General features: G+C 41.3%; 1 protein-coding gene across 1 annotated transcript in view; it reads left to right on the forward strand.

The window, feature by feature from the left end:
• Positions 1-4,762: 4,762 nt before the first annotated feature.
• myo15ab (myosin XVAb) overlaps positions 4,763-22,206 on the forward strand; it is a 44,647-nt gene continuing 27,203 nt past the window's right edge. Inside the window, 28 exon segments of the mRNA XM_062426234.1 lie at positions 4,763-5,748; positions 5,854-6,277; positions 6,397-6,516; positions 6,608-6,979; positions 7,287-7,488; positions 7,563-7,736; positions 8,335-8,750; positions 9,080-9,162; positions 9,671-9,734; positions 9,862-9,971; positions 10,761-10,835; positions 11,094-11,184; positions 11,307-11,312; positions 11,407-11,510; positions 12,298-12,361; positions 12,717-12,830; positions 14,286-14,447; positions 14,754-14,816; positions 14,818-14,868; positions 14,977-15,035; positions 15,349-15,472; positions 15,592-15,687; positions 16,638-16,769; positions 18,495-18,620; positions 19,067-19,144; positions 19,521-19,672; positions 21,435-21,480; positions 21,617-21,741. Of these exon segments, the coding sequence (XP_062282218.1) occupies positions 4,763-5,748; positions 5,854-6,277; positions 6,397-6,516; positions 6,608-6,979; positions 7,287-7,488; positions 7,563-7,736; positions 8,335-8,750; positions 9,080-9,162; positions 9,671-9,734; positions 9,862-9,971; positions 10,761-10,835; positions 11,094-11,184; positions 11,307-11,312; positions 11,407-11,510; positions 12,298-12,361; positions 12,717-12,830; positions 14,286-14,447; positions 14,754-14,816; positions 14,818-14,868; positions 14,977-15,035; positions 15,349-15,472; positions 15,592-15,687; positions 16,638-16,769; positions 18,495-18,620; positions 19,067-19,144; positions 19,521-19,672; positions 21,435-21,480; positions 21,617-21,741 (4,619 nt within the window).

Genomic DNA, 22,206 nt, shown 5'->3' on the forward strand with positions numbered 1-22,206 from the left:
GGGCAGTGATATGAAGATCAAAGTTTGGACTTGACTCCTTTGTTTCATTGTGTGTATGCCAATATTTGTGTGAGAGTGTGGGGGAAAATATTTGTGAAATGCAGCAATATACTGCTTGTCTTTACAGGAGCCTTCATGGGGACCAGTTTTGGGAGATGTAGTACTGCTTTGGCCAGGTGGACCTGTCCTCATACGGATACTGAACCTGCATATAGAGCCGACACAAATTCAACCAGGCATATCTAAACAAAGGAATCTTTTAAAGGTCAGACTTCTGGTTATATTTTCTTCACATATCAGATAATATTTTCTTCATGTTAAAATACTCTTACAGTATTTCCCTCCATAGAGTGCATGTGTGATATTTGTGTCTTTGTGTGTTTGAAGGTTTACTGCTATCCATCCTGAAGAGAGGGCATGTTGTGCTCCTAGCTACTTGTCAAAATGCCCGGCAAGAAGGACACCAAGAAAGACGCAAAGAAGGGTGGAAAACCTGAACCAGAAAAAAAGAAAGAGGAAGAAAAGAAAGGGAAAAATGTCAAAAAGGGAGGAAAAGATGACAAGAAAGCTGGCAAGGATGATAAGAAAGCGGCAAAGGATGATAAAAAAGCTGGAAAGGATGATAAGAAAGGTGGAAAGGATGATAAGAAAGGAGGGAAGAAGGGAAAGGAAGAACCACCCAAGGGGAAGGATGATGGAAAGAAAGGAAAAGACAAAGGGAAGGGAAAGAAGGTGGAATCAGAGGAGGAAGAAGAGGAGCTCCTGAGCGACGAAGAAGAGGACGAGGAGTTAAGTGAAGAAGACGAAGATGAGGAAGAATCAGAGGATGACAGAAGAAGGAAGGGGCGAGGAGGCAAAGGGGCTAAAGGAAAGAAAGGTGGAAGATCTAGACGTGGGGACGATTCTGAAGAAGATGAGGAGGAGGAGGAGGAGGATGAAGAAGAAGAGGATTATGAGGAAGATGAAGAAGATTATGTTAAATCAAAAAAGAAGTCCAAAGATGACCGCCACCATCATAAAGGAGGGAAGTCTGATGCTGATCTGAAGAAGAATAAAGCAAAAAAGAAAGAGGAGGCTCCACAGCTTCCAATAAAGGAAATCCCAAGGAAAGGTCTCAAGAACATGTCCAAGATGTTCATGAAGTTTTCCGGCCTAAAGAAGAGGAGAAACAGCAGAAAGAAGCTAAAAAGTACATTTAGTTTGTTTCTGGGGTTGGGTAAGAGAAAAAAAAGACTTGCCAGAAAGAAACGCCGCAAGTCAATTATGAAGAACACCTCTAGATTCATGATGAGGTTTAAGGTTAGCAAAAAAAGGAAAAAAGAGAAGGAGGAAAAAGAGAAGGCACAAGCAAATGGTGGGAAGAAGCCAACCTATATGCTGCTTCGCCTGGGAGGAGGGAAAGATTCAGTGGAGAAGAAAGGGGGCTTCTTCAAAGGGTTGTTTAAAAAAAAGGACGGTGATGGCCGAACTGATGCCTTCAAGAATAGAAGTGTGTTAGTGGGCAGGGTCGCAGCAGCAACTAATTGGCTGACCAAGCGCTTCCTTACAACTAAAATGCAAGGAAATTCAAGAAACCATGGCTGGGGGGGACGTAGGGGACACAGACGCCAATCCAGTTCCAGAGGTTACCATAACGATGGGTATGAGCATGGGGAGGAGGCTTATGGATATGACCAACAGCATTCATTCCGCCAGAAAGGTATATATGGGGGATACGGTGATGGTTATGGTGGTTATGGAGACGAAGCAGCTGCAGCATATGAAAGTCAGGGTCAGTTTGGTTATTATGACAATGGGGCGGGAGGGGCAGAATATCAGGACCTGGGTTACTACGAAGATGAAGGAGTCTATGATCCAAATGCAGAGTATTATGTAGGTGGTCCCTATGATGAGGGCATGGGGGACTACTATAACCCTTATTCTGCTGCCCAAGGCTACTATAACAACCACGAAGCTGATCTATATGGTTACCAGCAACAACCGGCAATGGCAATGTATGGTGACGAGGGTCTGGACTACTATGCGCTAATGGGCGAAGGCCATGTATATGCAGAAGAGGTGGATGGATATCTTGACCCTCAGGCTCAGGGTTATTTTGATGATGGTCAAGGGGTTTACTATGATGATGGACAAGGGGATTACTATGACAACGGACAGGCAGGTTATGAGAATCCTTATGCAGCAATGATGGGAATGCAAGGAGGGTTTCCACCTGACTATCAATTAAGCTATAGTGATGCTGGCATGCCCTACCAAGACTACAGCTCCCAACAGACCATTGGTTTTCCACAAGGAGGCCAGCAGGTCTTTGGCTTTGGAGGGCAAGGAATGGATCAGGTACAGGGCCTGTATGGGGACCAGTATGCACACCACTTGGATCAATATGGGGATGGTACTGATGGTATTCAGGCAGGTGAGGTGACATTTAGACTTCCTAGACCTCAAGTGCGCTTATTTGGGAAAGAGCGTCTAGATGTACCACTGCAACCTCCACCCACTTTGCCATCTGATCCAGAGTTTGAAGACATGTCAGACATCCAGTATGAAGACCAGATGCCTCTTGCACCAGGTCAAGACGCTACCATGATGTCACCACAACAACAAATGATGATGTCTCCACAACAACAAATGATGATGTCTCCACAACAACAAATGATGATGTCTCCTCAACAACAAATGATGATGTCCCCTCAAGAGCGAATGATGATGCCCCCACAAATAATGTCACCACAGCAACAGATGATTCTACAACAGCAACAGGGTATGTCACCCCAAATGATGCCATCACAGGTCATGTCACCAGAACAGATAATGACCCCACAGCAACAAATGATGCCACCACAGCAGATGATGCCACAACCAATGATGTCACCACAGGAGCAAATGATGTCACAGCAATTGATGTCACCTGAGCAACAGATGTATCCAGAAATGATGCCACCACAGGTAATACAAGCCTTGGTGTTTCATGATTGATTCTGAATACCTGTACTTTTTTAAGAGGGTCAATAGATTCTTTAACTGTTATCAAATATATGGAAAGCATATATTTTTGCACTGTTGCTATATAGCACAAACATTTTCAGTAAGCTTTTATGTTTTATCAGAATACATTTAGTTAACTGTCACTGAGGAGCATGTTTGTCGATTTTCAATCAGATTCCCCTCATAATGAGGGCTGGACATGTGAAAACCAGACAAAATATCCTGTTGCTTTCTCAAGAGCACGCCTCTACTGCCTCCTTAACTTATAATTATACTTTTCTGGGCTACATGGGGATGCACATTGACTTTAGAGTGGCTCTTTTTATACTCGGTCCATATGAGAAGTTGTTAGCATTTGGAAGGTGTGTAGGTTGGCTCTTTTGCAAATCCCTGCAAGACATTTACATGTATTTTGAGAGAATCATAATTTCAGCCTTAAGCACTAATCCCTTGTTGAAAAGATACACAGCATCTCCATACAACTGAGAAACTGTTATGCTGTCTGCCTTCAAATTTTACATCAACACTTGCTCTAGTTGCCAGCACTTCCAAAGATATGTTAGCATAATATGACTCACACAGAGGTACTGTGTTGGGATGGAGTGGGGAGGGTACTTACTGCAGTTTTCACAATGAATACTGGATTTTATAGTGACTGGTAAAAACAGAACTTCATTATAATCTAACAATAGCATTTGCTCTGCCGGGACTTAAAAATGTGCACTACACTCACGATAACAATGGCAAATTGTCTCTTTAACAAAAAAAGTTAATTGTAGAGCAGATGTAGCCAATTTCCAGAACTTCACATAAGGTGGGTAATAGTTTAATTGGAAAACCATAACACATTTTCACTACAACTTTTGGACTATTTTCAGTAGTGCTACACCATTTTTTATCTGTGTAAATGTTGATTACATTCTCTTTTTTTTATTTTCCACAATTTTGTGTGTTTCTACAGCAGCAAATGATGACAGACCCAATGATGATGTCACAGCAACAGGGTTATGGCCTACCATTAATCCCTACTCCAACTGCCATGATTATCAAGCAAGCAAATATGTCCCCCCTTGCTGCCCGACGCCTGCATCCCTCTCCAACTCCATCCCGCCGCTCTGTCATCATGCCATCCCCACAGATGCAGCGCCATCCCTCTGCCATGGCTTCTCCAGTACCCTCCCCTATGCTTCCACAGAGACGAAGCCCCTCGCCACAACCATCCATGAGGAATGGGTTTATTAATGCCCAAAGACCGCCTTCTGTCATGTCGAGACGGATATCACCTCCTTCCTCCCCCATGGCTTCCCCAGTCGCCCATCGTAGAATGCCACCACAGAGGTCACCGTCTCCCCTGGCTAGGGCACCCTCTCTCTCTTCCCGTGCGTCCATGATTCGGCGTAGTCCACCTACCTCACCAAGAGCCTCAATAAGGCAACGTTCTCCACCCCCCTCACCCCATGCTTCCATTAGGAGGCGAAGTCCCCCACCATCACCCACTCCTGTCCGCAGTCCATTTGGTGGGAGAAAGATGCATGGGCCAACCTCCCCTCCCCACTCCCCTGGTCATGCATCTCCCCCTCTCTCTCCACACCTCAGTCGAAGGCCTTCTCCCTCTCCTTCCCCATCTCATCGCAGTTTATCTCCTACAGGGCCCAGGCCTGCCCCATCATCTCCTACACTCTCTCGTCGCTCAACTCGGCTGCTCAGGGACCCCACTCCATTAGCCAGGCCTAGGATGGGGGGGAATGTTCCCTTAGGTACTGTTCGGCCCTCCCCTATGGGTCTCCGTGGGCGTCCATATCCCCCACCCACTCAGAATGTGCGTCCATTCCGTTCCTCCTCCATACGAAGCAATACATCTTCCGTTCTCACAGTGGACTCCCACCTCTCCTCTCCTTTCCACACCCCTCACATGGTCCATCGTGTTCCCCTGGGGAGGAGAGAATCTGGTCGATTTCCTCCGCGCCCCATGGCTCGAGGACAACCCCTCATGGCCCAGCATTCCCTGAGAGGAAGGCGTCCCAATTCTCCACAGCCCTCCCTTAAGCATTTGCCACATCCTCCATCCCCACGCCTCTCTCCTCGACTCTCTCGTCAGTCCTCACCCCTCTTGCCCCCTCGAGTTGCCCATCCACCACCCGAAACATATGTGTCTGGCCCTGATGTTGATCCATATGCTGAACAGTCTTATCAATTTGTTGCCCCCTCTTCTCCCATGTTATCTGGTGCTTTACAGAACCGGGCTATCCGACAGGCCTCTTTTTCTTCCCCTCTTGGCCCAGAGGCAGCCCAGATGGTAGGTATGGCTACTGAATATGCACAAACTCATGTTCCCTCATCCCCTATGCTTTCTGCTGCAATGCAAAATCAGGAAATTCGAGATGCTTCCTATGCTGCCTCACTGCAGAGAACAATGTCACCTTATGAGCAGCCTATGGCCCCTTCTTCTCCTATGTTGTCTGGGGCTCTGCAGAATCAAGCTGTACGAGATGCATCTTATGTCTCTCCTTTGCGAAGGCCAATGTCACCTCATGAGCAGCCTATGGCTCCTTCCTCTCCCATGTTGTCTGGGGCTCTGCAGAATCAAGCTGTACGAGATGCATCTTATGTCTCTCCTTTGCGAAGGCCAATGTCACCTTATGAACAGCCTATGCCTCCTTCATCCCCAGTACTTTCTGGAGCTCTGCAAAACCAATCAATTAGAGAAGCATCTTATGTGTCTCCTCTTCAAAGATCTCAGTCCCCTTATGCCTCTGTACCTTCATCCCCAATGCTCTCTGGAGCCATGAGACATGGTCAGGCACTACAGGGTGTGGCCTCTTATCAAATTCCACATCTCCACTCACCATACGGACCGACTGTCGTTACTCCATACGAATATATTACTGAGCCTGGTCCGGCACCACTGCTCTATGATGCTTTACAGAACAGGTCTGATTTGCAGAATGTCTCATCTTTAAGATCCCCCATGATGCAACGCCGTAACCCTTACGCACCAACTGGGCCTCAGGTCCACCACGCACTACAACAGAACCCCAACCTCCGCCAAGCATCTTATCGGACACCTGTGCAACTCAGACGTTCCCCATATGGACCCCCACCACCCTCTTCACCAATGTTAGGAGCTGCCCTAAACAACCCACAATTGATGCAGGCATCGTACCGGCTGCCAGATGGAACCTTAATGTCACCATACACAGCTTCACCTTCTCCTCCAATGCTCAACCATGCCTTGCAAAACCAACAAGTCCGTGGGGCCTCATTCACCTTGCCTGATGGATCAGTTATCAGGGTAGGTAACTTTGCAACCTAATATATATGTGTGTCTACATACAGTGTTACAATAACAATAACAATTGCAATACTACAGTTGTACTCTCTCTAAATCACTCCCCACACCCAAACACGCAGGACCCACGTATTCCCCAGAGGCCCATGTCTCCTAGCCTTTCCAGAGCTCTTCAGAACCAGGATCTAAAGACTGCATCTTATACTCTACCTGATGGCACCATTGTAGACCCTAGACAGCAAGTAACGAACGATCCTTGATCCTTTATTTTATGAATTGATGAATTCACCTTTTTATTGCAATTTCTTCTCTTACCTCTCTGCCTACCATAAGTATGTATTAGTTAACATCTGTGTTTTTCTGGCTCTGCTCTCTTTCCTTGTACAGCAACCCATTCCCCCAAACCTGGCTATGGCCCTAAACAACCCAGTTCTGCGTGAAGCCTCATTTTCTCTCCCTGATGGTACCATTATGATTGACCCCAAGAAACCGAAGTCCCCGAACCTTACAGCAGCACTTCAGAACCCTTACCTGAAAAGTGCATCGTACACACTTTCTGATGGTACTATCATCATTGATCCATGGAAACCTGTCTCTCCAAACCTGTCCGAAGCCCTCCACAACTCTGCCCTTCGGCATGCCTCCTTCAACCTACCAGATGGAGTTCGTGACCCTAATTTACCCCTACCACCAAACTTGGCAAAGGTTAGTCATGGATTAAGACTCTTTGGATTTTTTATGTTTCCCTTTACTTTCAAATTACCTGTTACTTTTGTGTGTGTGTTGTCTTTAACTCATGCCTCCCTTCTCATCCATAAGGACTTTTGTTGAAATAAACAGGGACAGGGATTTTAAATAGTCTCCAGAAATTGATGTAGTTCTTGCTTTGCTGATAATTATTGGAAATCAAATATATACTAAGCTTGCGCTCTAATTCTACAGAAAATTAATTGACTTTGTTTCAGTTTAACTCTTACTTACCCTACCTGAACTCAACTGTTGTAATACTTAGGCCCTCGAGAACGCCGCTTTGAAATCAGCTTCATACACCCTCCCAGATGGAACAATTATAGTCGACCCAAGGAAACCAAAGACCCCCAACCTGACAGCCGCCCTGCAGAACCCCTACCTTAAGGGGTTGTCCTACACTCTGCCTGATGGAACCATCATCATTGACCCAAGGAAACCAGTTGCCCCTGATCTGTACAAAGTGTGTACTAGTTTATCTTAATCTAATTTGTCTACATTACCTGATTTTTGATTGGCACATTTAAATTGAACATAAAAGCATTTAATAACTATTTGATTAACTTTTCCCACCACCTGCAGGCTCTCACGAATGAAAACATTCGTAATGCATCGTTCCAGCTCCCTGATGATGCCATAGTTATTCCTGGTCAGAAGCCCTCCACTCCAAACCTTACTGCTGCTCTAAGACAGAACAAGGCACTTCGTTCTGCAGGTCTTTATCATCTATCAGACAACTCTGTACTGTCAGCAATACCCAAACCCACTACTCCTAACGTTGCCTCCATACTACAGAACGAGCAACTGCGTGTTGTCAATTACAGGTGAGTAAAAACACTATTAATGAAAAATAGGACAGAAAATGACCTGATAGGCTTGTCCAGGTGTTGCACAGAATTGTTGTTGTTGAAAAGGAGATAATAATAATAATAAACTTTATTTCTATAGCACCATTTGAAACCGGTTACAAGGTGCTTCACATAAAACAATATTAACAAAATAATATACACAAAAACAATAATCAAGCATAAATAGATGAAACATTAAGCAATGTACAGTAGTGGAGCAAAATGAGACAGGAACTGCAATGCAGAGAAAGACAGGAAATAGAGACAGGTTTGATACCCAGCAAAGATCTGCATTTGTAATCAAACTGCTATAGGTCTCTGGAGAAGTTCCTGTGGTGGAAATGCCATATATATAGAAAAGACTTGTGAATTTACATTCAGATCACAAGTATATCGCAATTCAGCATATTTTGATTGTTGTTCGGTGTATGTTTTAAAATATGTGTTATATGTTCTTTATTGAAGAGAAACATTCCTTGCTCTACAGGCTTCCAGATAGCTCTCCTCTTGTAAGACGGTTCAACAACCCAAAGTTGGGTGATGCTATCCAAAACCAGCAGCTTCGGTACGCCTCATACAGGGCACCAACGGCACTGCAGGGTCCAGATGACTGCTATGCTGTGGTTCCTCCTTATGGGCCACACTCAGGCCACTGGGCCAGGAATGCTCAAGGAGGAGGGGAAGGAGGGGAGGACATTTGGGCAGCTGAAAGAGTTTTACCACATGGGACAGTCCAGAATCTGTCAAAGTGGTCCATGTACAAAGAAGACGGCATGTTGGAAGGATATTCACCCTTGCCTCGAATTGTGGATGGGCAACCTCAGGATCCAGACTGGACCCCTGAAAGACAGAGGGTGCCTGGTCAAAGCTGGTATGACAAGGTACTAAACAAACTTCTAAAATGCATGTGTTCATTCATATGTGTAAAGGCTGTTTTTAGCATGATTTGGAGTTGTATATCATTTTTTTTAATGACAATTAATGGTCAATTATTTCGGAGGGGAATGATTGTAGAGAGATACTGAAGCATGCTGTACAATAAGCATTTTTCAAGTTCACAAACCAAAATATGAAGATTTCTGGTCATCTCACATCAGTTCTGCATCAAGCAATGACTATATGCCTTAAGCTGTTACAATGTTGCATGGCAGTATTAGTCTAATTACATACCATGATTTGTGTGTGTGTGTGTGTGTGTGTGTTTGTCCAGATCTACTCTATCCTAAGCATGCCCACAACAGGCCACAGGGTGAAGCGCTGGGCGGAGGGAATGGAGGACATGACACAGTTGCCGTAAGCTCAAACCAGTATTAGCAAACAGCCTCACAGCTTGTTCACTTATGTCACACACTTAAAGACATTTTGATGCTCCAGTGTAGAGCACGACAGGTCATTTCAATGCATTTCCTTTCAGTTTCTTCAAGCGACAATTCACTTTGTGTGTGTCTCCCAGTGTGTCTGGAGGCTTTTAAATAATTGAAAATGTGTGGGTTTCAGAAAGAAATCTCCAGCATTAAGTATATAAGTAGTTTATTAAAATGCAAATGCAACACCCGTGCTGATGTCTATCTTATAATCATCACTTAACTCCAAAGGAACCCCTCCATGAGTTATTTGTCTTCGTTAATTTGCAGTTTCAAAGATATTATTATCTATATCAGAAATGTACCAATTTTCACAGAGAAAGACCTTTCAAAGCCATTGAGAAGTAATTTATATTAACCAATGTGAGCGTGGAAATCCTGCTACAGCGTGTCAATATGCTCTCTGTACTCTCCATTTTCTGTGTGTTTATTTTCAGTGAGTTGAATGAGACCACAGTTTTGATGAACCTGAAGAAACGCTACGATCAGGAACTCGTATATGTATGCTTAATTTCTAATATGCATATAAAAAAATACTTTAAAATACGATCTGCATGTCACGGATATGCCAGTTGTATCAATTTTTCCACTATCTGTCTTTTTCTTTTTTCCTCTTCCCTCCATACAGACCTACATAGGTAGCATCCTCGTGTCTGTGAATCCCTACAAGTTGCTCAACATTTATGGCACAGACATGGTGCTTCAGTATGAGGGCTGTGGCCTGAGTGACAACCCTCCGTAAGACCTGAGAGTTTGTGTGTCTGTGTGTGTGTGTGTGTGAGTGTGTGTGTGTGTGTGTGTGTGTGTGTGTGTGTGTGTGTGTGTGTGTGTGTGTGTGTGTGTGTGTGTGTGTGTGTGTGTGTGTGTGTGTGTGTGTGTGTCCAAGCTATTTACCCGTACGCTTAAACATAACATAACTGCCTCAGTGCAGGTTATGTTTTCAATCCTGATTGTTTAAGAGAATATGTGAAAATCCTGTCAGCAGATTATAGTTAAATTTGTTGGAAAGCTGGCAAAATATCAAGTAATAACTTTTTCTGTTTATTTGAAATGTTTACACAATTTTCTCATGAGCTATTGCACTTGTTTCTCATTATTGTCAGTGTATGTACTTAGACACAGATTCATTTAACATTTTCTATTATAATTGAATTAACATATTTAGGTATGAGCTCTCGGAGTGCTTTCAAGCTCTGAATGGAGTAGATAAGCATAACTGTGTAACCTTTAACTTTGCCGTTGAGACTGTGTGTGCTTGTGTGTGATTGCACTGTTGTACTACATCTGTCTACATATGTTAAAGCTGTGCTCTGAGATACAGTATGGTGGTAAATAGAAGTGTAAATGCCAGCACTCTCAGGTGTTAGTAAGAGGTTCCTATTACACTGCTGTTGGTTGGTTGCCAAGGGAGAGTTTGGTTATGGATTTCACTTCCACTTAACGTCTACACACATATACACACATACTTACACAATCATTACACATCCGGATGCATTTATTCATTAAAAATGTTTTGTTGTGTTGCAGTCATCTTTTTGCCATTGCTAATTTGTCATATACCACCATGATGGATGCCAAAAAGGACCAGTGTATTGTGATCAGGTATGAAATATTGCTCAGACTTTGGCTGAGTAACACTTTGAATTTGATGCTCATCAAATTAGCTAGCACTTGGAGAAAAACTCTAAAACTCAAACTTGTCTTTTAAACAGTGAAATGCTACTGGTAAGAAAAAAAATAACCTAATGAAAAGCAACCCACCTACATTCTTATAATTTTTTATTATCCTGTCCAGAATGTGCAACTCTTTATGTGTGATAAAGAAAAAGAAGTGCTGTTAAAGACTAACTGTTATTACAGCGGAGAAAGCGGGTCAGGAAAGACTGAAGCTACTAAACTGATCCTGCGTTATCTGACAGCCATACATCACAAACGCAACGTCACACAACAGGTACACATCTGGTAGATGATGTGCTTATTGATACATGCATACTAACAATTACAGCTCATACTGTGGTCGTTTAAGCTAACAGTTATTCCTTTGTTCTCTTCTTCTCTACCATGTCCCATCAGATAGAGGTAAACTATTCCTAAACTTGTTGTTGTCTCTTATGTGAGACACCATCCCTGTTAAAGGTAGCCATGGTAACATTTGCATGTGGTTATTGGTTAGATCCTAGAGGCCACGCCCCTGTTGGAGTCTTTTGGGAATGCCAAAACGGTGCGCAACGACAACTCTTCACGATTTGGCAAGTTCATGCAGATCTATATGGAGGGGTAAGTAATTACAGCTTCCACAAATGTAGTCAAAAAGTGAAGAAACATCAATAATACTTTTTTCCCTCCCTCATCTCGTCATCATCAGTTTGGGATTTGCATAAAACATGTACACTTAAAAAATGTGTATGAAATTTCTCACACATGGCTACACATTTTATTTGATGCAAAGTAGACAAGAGACAGCTTAAAATACACATCTTTAAAACTACAGCAAGCATAGTAGCAGCAGTTAGTGGAAACAAGTCCCTCTTTCCTTGTTAATGTAATGAAATGTATAGATGCAAATATAATGCTATATGAGTTTTTCATTTTAATCCCGTGATACCTGACTTCAATGACACTGTCTCCATGGAGACTTGCACCTGCAACAAGAGAGCAAACTTGCTTTAGTTTCTCTTGGATTAACATGAAAAACTAAAAAACAGAGCTAACATGTATGCCTGTGTGCTATCTTAACCCTGAATAGGTTTGTGGTTACCTAGGTCATCATTTGCACACGCAAACACAAACAAACACATTACCACACACAAACAGGAGGCTTAGTGGTGGATATGCTAACATGTCCCAGCAACACAGTTAGATGAGTAGTTGATCTTCTGCTAGAACAGTGACAGAGAAGATCCACTCTCATTATACATGCATGACCTGTTACTTAACTTGGACTCACTTTGTGTTTGTGTGTGTGTGTTTGTGTGTGTTTGTGTGTGTATCTGTGTCTATGTCTGTGTGTGTACGTTGTTGCATGCATGTGTGTCTGTGTGCCTGCCTATGTGTAATTTACCAGGGGTGTGATCAGTGGTGCCATAACGTCTCAGTACCTGTTGGAGAAGTCCCGCATTGTCTTTCAGGTGAAAAACACAAGCTTACACACACACACACACACACACACACACACACACACACACACACACACACACACACACACACACACACACACACACACACACACACACACAGCAGGTCAAGTGGAGTCTTCTTACACCTGAGTCATTGTGAGAAAGAGGAGATTCTAGAGGCAGACGGCATGAGAAGTGTCTAACACGATGCTCTGTATCTAATTGTGTCCCTATCCATGCCAGTCTCTTCCAACCACAGTTCTACATTGGGGACGATTTCTAGTTGTGTATGTGAATAAGTGTCCCTGGTTGTTGATTTCTGTGTGTGTGTGTGTGTGTGTGTGTGTGTGTGTGTGTTCATCCACAGGCCAAATCGGAGAGGAACTACCACATCTTCTATGAGATGTTGGCAGGTCTTCCTCTTCACGAGAAGCGCTCACTGTATCTGCAGGAAGCTGAGACTTACTACTATCTCAATCAGGTGCTCACAGAAAGAGGAACTACACTCCTGTCCACACACACACACACACACACACACACACACACACACAGCACAAATAAGGAGTGGTCACTGTAATCAATTTCGCAGTAACATTAACAAATGAGATGTCATTTTTTTGAAAAAGTGACATTTATCCTACAAAGTGATTAATGGAACAAATTCATTGTGGTACGTGAATATAGAGCGAGTAACCTTTGCAGTCTGAAGTATCTGTTTTTTTCAATATGTGTTGGGTGATAAATGTAACTAGCAGAATTTACATCCATAACTTGTTCCTATGTTTATCTAGTGAGGCTTTAATGACTGATGTATGACTCTTATAGGACTTAGTTTTGTGTAGCTGCATGGCTGTAGAGATGGAAAAGTTGGTCTTCACGACTTTGCTCTAGATAGAAATATGCTGTTATTTGATAGACTATAGTGATCTCCTGGATTTTTTCTTTAGCACTACCAGCGGGTTGACATTTATGTTTTTTTAGTTTGGGTTTGGTGCACATTCATGTTCCCCATGGGATGAATTGTAGTAAGGTTTCTAAATCCTTAGTTTTCATCTAGTGCCATCATCAAGTTACATTTTTTAAATTGTCCAATAATTTATGACCTAACACCTGCAAAAGTAATGACACATGATGGGGAACATGGTAAATGTTACACCTAAACTACACCATTGTTATTGTGGCCATGTTAGCAAGCCATCATTAGCATTTATCTCAAAGCACTGATGTGTCTAAATACAGCCTTGCAGAGTCACTAGAATGACTGTAGACTGTTGATCTTATTTATTTATTCTTTCACATGAATTATAATGTGACCCCTCAGACCTTAAAGTTGCTGCACAGCAGTTACTGAGTTTTTATTTTATAGAGACTGATTTGTGATAAAAAGAAAAATTTAGAATGATGGTGTATGCCTGTTCCTGCGTATTTCCTTTCTTTGATTACTTTTCACCATTTCATGTGATCTGATGAAACAATTATCAATTCAGTGATCTTTAACTATTTACATTGTTACTGGTGTGTGAGTTTGTGGGCACTACTACAAGCACTTGTGGCTTATTTTCTAAAGAGTAACGTAACACCAGGCTGTAAAGCTGGTGAAAAGTGAGGTCAGTTGCACCAGTAACAGTACCCCGGTAGTTATGTCATGGTGTACTGAAGTAAACTTCTACATCACTGCAGCAAAAGTTGAGAAGTTAACTCTTGGAGGTTGTCAAAAACAAGACTTTCAGCTGCTGATAAGTTACTCTTTAATTAGAGGTGTGATTAAACAGGCTGAGAGTGAGTATGTTGTTGTTAACTCTGTGTGTGTGTGTGTGTGTGTGTCTGTGTGTGTGTGTGTGTGTGTGTGTGTGTGTGTGTGTGTGTGTGTGTGTGTGTGTGTGTGTGTGTGTGTGTGTGTGTGTGTGTGTGTGTGTGTGTGTGTACATGAGTGCAGGGAGGGGACTGTACCATAGAGGGCAAAGATGACGGGGAGGACTTCAGGCGACTGCTGAGTGCCATGGACATCCTGTGTTTCACTCCAGAGGAGCAGAACGGCATCTACAGACTTCTCTCCTCTGTCCTTCATCTGGGGAACGTCTACTTCCAGCCATACCAGGTCTCTCTCTCTCTCTCTGTCTCTCTCTCTCTCTCTCTCTCTCTCTCTCTCTCTCTCTCTCTTCTCTCTCTCTCTCTCTCTCTCTCTCTCTCTCTCTCTCTCTCTCTCTCTCTCTCTCTCTCTCTCACACACACACACACAGGCTACATAAATGCATTTAGTTTCACGGCTGAGTGATGATGATGATGTTGATAGATGACGGTAATAACGAATGGGAATGCCTCTGTGTGTGTGTGTGTGTGTGTGTGTGTGTGTGTGTGTGTGTGTGTGTGTGTGTGTGTGTGGTGTGTGTGTGCGTTCCTGCAGGGTGAAGGTCAGGAAGTCGCGTCGGTGGTGAGCGCACAGGAGATCAGGGTTGTGGCTGAGCTGCATGCAGGTCTCACCTGATGGCCTGCAGAAGTCTGTCACCTACAAACTGACAGTAAGCAAGATACATTTCACATAAACAAATCGCAGCCACACACATGCACACACACGCACACACTTTCATTGACATTTTAAGAATTTAATAGGTGTGTCTGACCCACAGGATACAGTAAGAGAGAAGATCTACACTCCGCTCACAGTGGAGAGTGCTGTGGATGCAAGGTGGGTAAAAGTTGAATGTACTATCTGTTAGATTAAGTAGTATGCACCTACTTGGAATAACCTGAAATAAAAGTCTTTATGACAGGCTTGTTTGAAGCTTTTGAAGCCTCTTTTTTTTTAACCGTTCTTTAAAAATCATACCAGGAAGCTGCTGAGGGAGTGAAGACTCTTTGATATTCTCTTTCAATCTTTGGTAGAGGCATGTGAGGACAAAGGACGTCAGGGCTGGGGAAGAGATTTTTCAGATGTCCTCTGTTTCCATAGGAACCGGGTTTTCTGTTTCCATAGAAACCTTATTGTGTGTTTTTCATAGAGATGCCGTTGCCAAGATCCTGTATTCGCTGCTGTTTAGTTGGCTGACAGAGCGCATCAATGGACGGGTCTACCCTCGCAACGAAGCCCTTTCCATCTCCATATTGGACATATATGGATTTGAGGTCACACTAAAGAATTTTCTCGCTCAGTAATCTTACAGCGCCGATGTGTCTCAGCTGACCTGTGATAATGAACCCACCCAAACCCCCCCACCCCGATATCTCCTCTCTTTACCCTCCAGGAGCTACAGGTGAACAGTTTTGAGCAGCTGTGCATCAACTACGCCAATGAAACTTTGCAGTTCTACTTTAACAGGGTCGTCTTTCAGGAGGAGCAGGTCAGGGAAACTGGGTGTTTTTATTTTCATACACATATTTAAATTTTCCCAGTTTGTGCATTAAAAGTTGTGTCTGAGATCGTCACAAATTTGGGTGACATGTATGTAAGGCAACTATACTAATTGTTGTTTAAAGTCAAGATTAAATGAAAAATATATCTCTGGTCATATTGTGCACCTATTTAACAATTTGTGCCAAAAAACATACAAAAGACTAAATTTCTCTTTTATCAAAATCCAATCATGTTTCATCCTGTAAAACAAAATATGATGAGTGCTTACATAACTTTGAACCAACCAATCATTCTTCAACTTTTAGCAGCACAGAGCTAAGATTCATCCATTTTCAACACTCAGATCAACATTATGACCTGCCTATCTATCCTGTTTCATTTGAAATACATCACAATAAGGAAGTTAGATACTCCTGTATTATCTCGACTTTAAAAAGCATTTCAGCAACTATATATCATTGTGCAAGAGGTCAGAACTGTTGTAAAATGTTGTTAGTAACCTTGCTTGAAATACTGTTGAATCACTAAATTATAGCTTCAAAAAACACTTTCCAGACAAATTTTTTCCTGGTTGTAACCAAATGTTTTTTGACCCAAAACACACCAAATTAATGCTAATTGGTTTGGTACAAGCATGTCTGCATCCTTAAATCAGAGCAACGTCAACACTACTTCACTTTTGTTTCGAGGTAAGCGTTAAAAAATTCAACGTTGGAAAAAGTGTTAATGTAGAGTACAAAGATACAGAGCCTTTTGTTTTTGTAATTGGACTCTCATGCATTTCAGAACAGCTTTCATGAGCCCACAGGGTCATTAAATCTCACAAACCAACAGTACTTCAACTAAAGTGAAAATTGGGAACCAACAGTGGAGATAGAAGAGCTTTATATTCACCAGCTGATGAACTTTATGGTTGTTTTGTGCTCTGCTGTGTAGGAGGAGTACATGCGGGAGCAGATTGAGTGGCAGCAGCAGCCCTTCAGCCACAACCAGGCCTGCCTTGACCTCATTGCTGCTAAGCCTCATGGGATACTACGCATACTGGATGACCAGTGCGGTTTCCCTCAGGTACACCCACACCTGTTAAACTGAACTATTAGTGTCCAAAGACATCAGTATTTGGTGAAAATTTAATAATAATGCTGAAAGGAAGGTGAATCAATTGAAAATAAGATTGGTTGATTCAAACAATATTTAATTAAAGCAAAGAGCTTAATGATACTCACTGATTGACTTTTTAAAAATTTGATCAACAGTGTTCGAGAGTAACTAGTTAAATGTAACAGCGTTATGTAATATAATCACAAATTAAATGTAACTAGTAATCGATTACCCGCTGTAATCTGTTACAGTTACTGAGAAAAAAATGTGTAATTAAATTAGTTACTTATGAAAATGTTGATGATTACAAAGGAGGTTACATCTGAAGTCAGACCTTTAAGATTTTGCTTAGTAGGAGGGTTTTCTCCTCATTTTTAATATTTAACATGTTACTGGATACATATATTGCTGCTCTTAAAACTTTGAGATCAATATTTTTTATATTTTGTAAATAAATCATGACGTGGGTTTATTTGGAGCACACATGGGCTTAAATGTGTCACAGTACCAATTAAGCCCATGACAGACTTTTGACCTTTTTCATTAAATATCTTTATTTTATATTTCAAAATCTACATTAACTAATGAATACATTTTCAAATGAGAGATAAATCTTGCTTTATAAGAAATGATCTCCTTCATAAATCATGTCAGTATCCATGAAAAACACCTGAACCTAGAAATTGGTGCTTAATGAAAACATTTGTTAGAAAATTAGGAAAAAGTAATCAAAAAGTAATCAAATGTTATAAGTTACATTACTTTGATTAAGTAATTGAAATAGTTACATTACTTATTACATTTTAAATAAGGTAACTAGGCAAAATGTAACCTATTACATATCCAAAGTAACCTTCCCAACCCTGGTTGCGCTCATGATTGTTTTTGCATTAAAAACTGTAACTAATCAAGCAAACTACATCACATGTAATCTATATTATAGGTGGTGGATTACACCAGTGGTGTAAGTAGCATGTGGAAGCACCTTACTATATATAAAAAGAAGTAATGACACTACTCAATTACTTAATTAAAAGTAAGAGTTTGACTATCTTAACTACAATGTGTGTCTTATTTTGTGTAATTTTGAAGTGCCTTGAGATAACTTTTGTTGTGCTATGGCACTCTATAAATAAAAATTGATTGATTGATTGAATTGATTGAATAGTTCATCACTCAGTCAGCTGAGGCAGACACTAGTGGCAAACAAGTGTACTTAAAAAGTTAGATTAGATCACAAGAAACTTTTGAAATCTTGCATTATTCAGGTGTACTGTGGGAAAAAACGGCAACAGCCAACAATAACTCCTGATCCTAATACTCAAGAAACTGAGTTAAAAAAAAACTCCCTTATTGGATTTCTCATAAATCAGGACACTGAAGCTCCGATCGATATAAAACTATCCCACATACTGACTTAATTGCCTGTCTGTGGCTGTCATTATTCCCGAGGCTCCTAATGTAAGAAGGTGACTGAGCTCATTCAGAGATAAACGTATTATGAAGTGTCTCCAATGCACGCACACTCACACACACATACACGCACACTCACACACACACACACACACACACACACACACACACACACACACACACACACACACACACACACACACACACACACACACACACACAGGCAACATGTGTTTATGTTGTAGGAACCATTAACTGTCTCCATTAACTCGTCGCTAGGCAACAGACCACACCTTCCTCCAGAAGTGCCACTATCACCATGGTAACAACCCGCTGTATGCCAGGCCAAAGATGCCACTGCCAGAGTTCACCCTGAAACACTACGCAGGGAAGGTCACCTACCAGGTATCTATCTAACCGTCTGTCTGTCTCTCTCTCTCTCTTTCTTTCTTTTTAATTCATATCACACATATATTCTCTCAAAATATTTAAATATTTTGACATGATCCAAGATTAGAAGAGATATTCATGTGCCCACAGAGTCTTCAACACTGCTGCTGAGAATAAAGTTGTTCGTTGTTCATGTGAGGTATAAAAAAAAACCCAAAAAAGGCTAAAATCCCAACATTTCCTAGAAATTGGAGACAGTTTTATGTTTAATCCATCTCTGATATTTCTACATTTAGTTCTGATTATCATTGTCTTTTAATTAAAATTCAATTTATCCAAATTCATAAATTCTCTACAGTACCTTGTATTAATGTGCACACAGCTGCTGTTCTTTTGTCTCTGTTGAAATCTAATATTAAAAGCTCTTGGTTTGAATGATGTTTTGATGTTTTGCGGTGCAGGTGAACAAGTTCTTGGATAAGAACTTCGACATGGTCCGCCAGGACGTCTTAGACCTCTTCATCCAGAGCAAGAACAGAGTGAGATGTGCAAATATCTCTTTTTTTATTATGAATTCCTCTCTTCTATTGTTTGAACATGTATTCTTTCCAGTGAAAGTAAGCATACACACTCATTTTAATACATTTAAGTGTTAGGATTGTAACTCATCATATGTGGTATGCACAATACAGTTTTATGTATGTTTTAACTATTCTGTCCTATTTAGTAATTCTTGTTTTCAGGTTCAAAAACTTTTTCTTTGTCAGTAGGTTAAGTCAACTAAATTTGTGCTAAATACTTAACTCACAATTATTGGTGTTGTAGTATCAATAATGAATCCCCTATTAGAATATACACATTGACTCTTCACTCTTTGACTTTTTTTTTGTCCTCTGTGTTTTTGTGTGTGCACAGATGGTGTCCAGCCTCTTCCTGAAGCACTCGGACTCTGTGTCTCAGCAGCGGTCTAACGTGCGGCGCAGCAGCACAGCTCGTCGTTATCAGGCCAACACGGTCAGCGCAAAGTTCCAGAGCAGCCTGCAGGAGCTGCTGGAGAAGATGCAAAGGTTTTAGTAAAACAACACTCGTTTAACTTTTTGGCCTTGACAAATTGTAGGAAAAGGAAAAGCTGTATTCAAATCCAACCCATCGTATTCACTTTTACGCCAAATTATTTGAGGGCAGATTGTATGAAAATGTTGTGCCCTCAAATATTCTCACATTATCTGGAGGCTTTGCACTTGAAATGACAGTCATGGAAAGTACAGTTACTGTATTTAACACGGCATCTGTCAGCGGTGACACAAATTAATGATGAGTCACTTGTAAGTGTCTGACATTTCTGACAGAAGCTGTGAGATATAGAGAGTGTTTAAAATTAAAGGCAAAAGGCTTTTGATGTCCTTTAATAATAAAAAAAAACAAGGCACTTAAAAATAACACCACGTACAGCTTTTACCCATTGAGAAAAATGTATAATAAACCAAAATCACACCTCACAGACACCCCTTACACCTTCCATCAATCACGCCTCAAGCACACACACACACACACAGTTGCAGCCCTGTACCACAAAATTCATCATAAGAGGACCAGCATACTCACTTGATACATGATATCAAGCCATCACATTCAGATACATACACAGAGACCCTCCTCCCCCACAGTGCAAACAGTCACATTTATGCACCAAACCTTCTGAAGCCCGACAATATAATTTATCAGACAGTAATAAGCATATTCACCCCTTCAGCAGTTACACCGGGTCTGCCAGCCAACAGTCCTTCACTTTGTTCCTCCTTGTGAGCAGAGTATCCAGTTTAGCCTTCCCAAACACTAAAAGTCAATTAGGTAATAGAGAATGAGCAAAAGAGAGAGTGATTTGAGCCCACATTTACAGTATGGCCTTGTGCCTGAATAGATAATGAGTTCTGAACAATTAGTTTTGCCTGGCGGTCTTACAAACCTGTGATGTCAGCGTTTGTAGGAGCCATTTAACTTTAGAAGACATATTTTACTTGCTTAAAGGGGGTATATCTTTTTAGTGATGTTCTTTTATGTTGGATGTCGATGTTAAACATGATCAAAGGTCCAAAACTTAATGTAAACATGTGTAAAATACTCCCTGCAAGTAAAAAAAACAGGCTCCAGCTTAACTATGTGATTTATTTGCAATGTTACCTCTAATTCTTTCTCATGATCCTATCAGATTGTTCACACATGCCCAGAAATGTTTGCTCACATTGTCCAGTTGCGTATTTCTTATCAGATTCAGGCTTGAACATATACAGATGTAGTTGAAAAGTTTCCATTTCAAGTAAAGAAAGAGAAAAAGAAGTGAAATCCTGCCACTACAGTTGGTTGATGTTGCTTCCTGAGCCGCCGCTGCCGAAACGCAACCAACTAATCAGAACAGAGTGGGCTCACTAGGAGCAGGTCTTATAGAGAGAGGAGATAAAGCAGCCTGCTTCAGACAGACGCTGAACTGAGGCGCTAAAGGGCCATTATAAGATAAATAAGGTGTTTTTCAAACTGTGAATCATACAAAGATGTTCCAGTAGAGTCTCAGAATATAAATATAGACTGTGTGACGTGAGAGATATGTCCCCTTCTCATATTGATAAAAACAGAGCCTATTGAGATCTTTCAATCTGAAACAGTTCATATGCAGCTCCAACAACTACAAAACATTATACAACCATTTATCACAGATTTCTACTCAGAAAGTTGTTTTTCCTCATTTTCATTCCAGTTGAAAAGTTGTCTTGCCTGCACAGGACTAATGTACTAAGCTTTTATCATCTATTCGTTCTCATCTATCTGTGACAGGTGTAACCCTTATTTTGTGCGATGCATCAAGCCAAACCATCATAAGGTATAAATTTGCAAGTTGGTTGACGTGTGCAAGTTTGCGGTGGCAATTTGTATCGTAATAGAAATGTAATATTCAGCTCGTGTGTGTGAATTTGTGGTATTTGTGTGTGTGTGTGTGTGTGTGTGTGTGTGTGTAGGAGCCAGGGGTGTTTGACATGGAGCTGATAAATACTCAGCTGCATTATTCTGGTATCATGGAGACCATCCAAATACGGAGGGAGGGTTATCCAATCAGATTGCAGTTTCACAGCTTCCTGTCCAGGTGGGTCATTTTTCCAGACTTTTATATTATAAATTAGTTTTACATAAACTTTTACAATCTAATATTTAACTCATATAAAAGCTAAAATATAATATAGACTACCTCAATGTCCCATTAAGTTGTCTTTCCTTGAAACAGTTGTTTATGCTTCGCATACCACTTCTAAAGTGCCTGAATTTTCTCAGGCCAATTTCTTCAGGCTGAAATAACCATCTGGTACTTGCCAGCTCTAGCAGTAGGAAACCAACTGAATCAATTGATCTCTCAGCACCTCTGGCCACTGGCTGCCAAAGTAGTCTGACTTGATATAAAAACAGTCCTGGATCCCAACGGTCAATTAGATTCAACACAGCTAAATACAAACAGTTCCCAATTCAGAAAAAACAATAATGACCTAAAACTTAGATTTGGACATATTGACATGGACTAGTGAGGACAAACACTACACCCCTCTATTTAATTTCA

This window comes from Scomber scombrus, chromosome 2 (genome assembly GCF_963691925.1).
Source record: "Scomber scombrus chromosome 2, fScoSco1.1, whole genome shotgun sequence".
NCBI classification, from domain to species: Eukaryota; Metazoa; Chordata; class Actinopteri; order Scombriformes; family Scombridae; genus Scomber; species Scomber scombrus.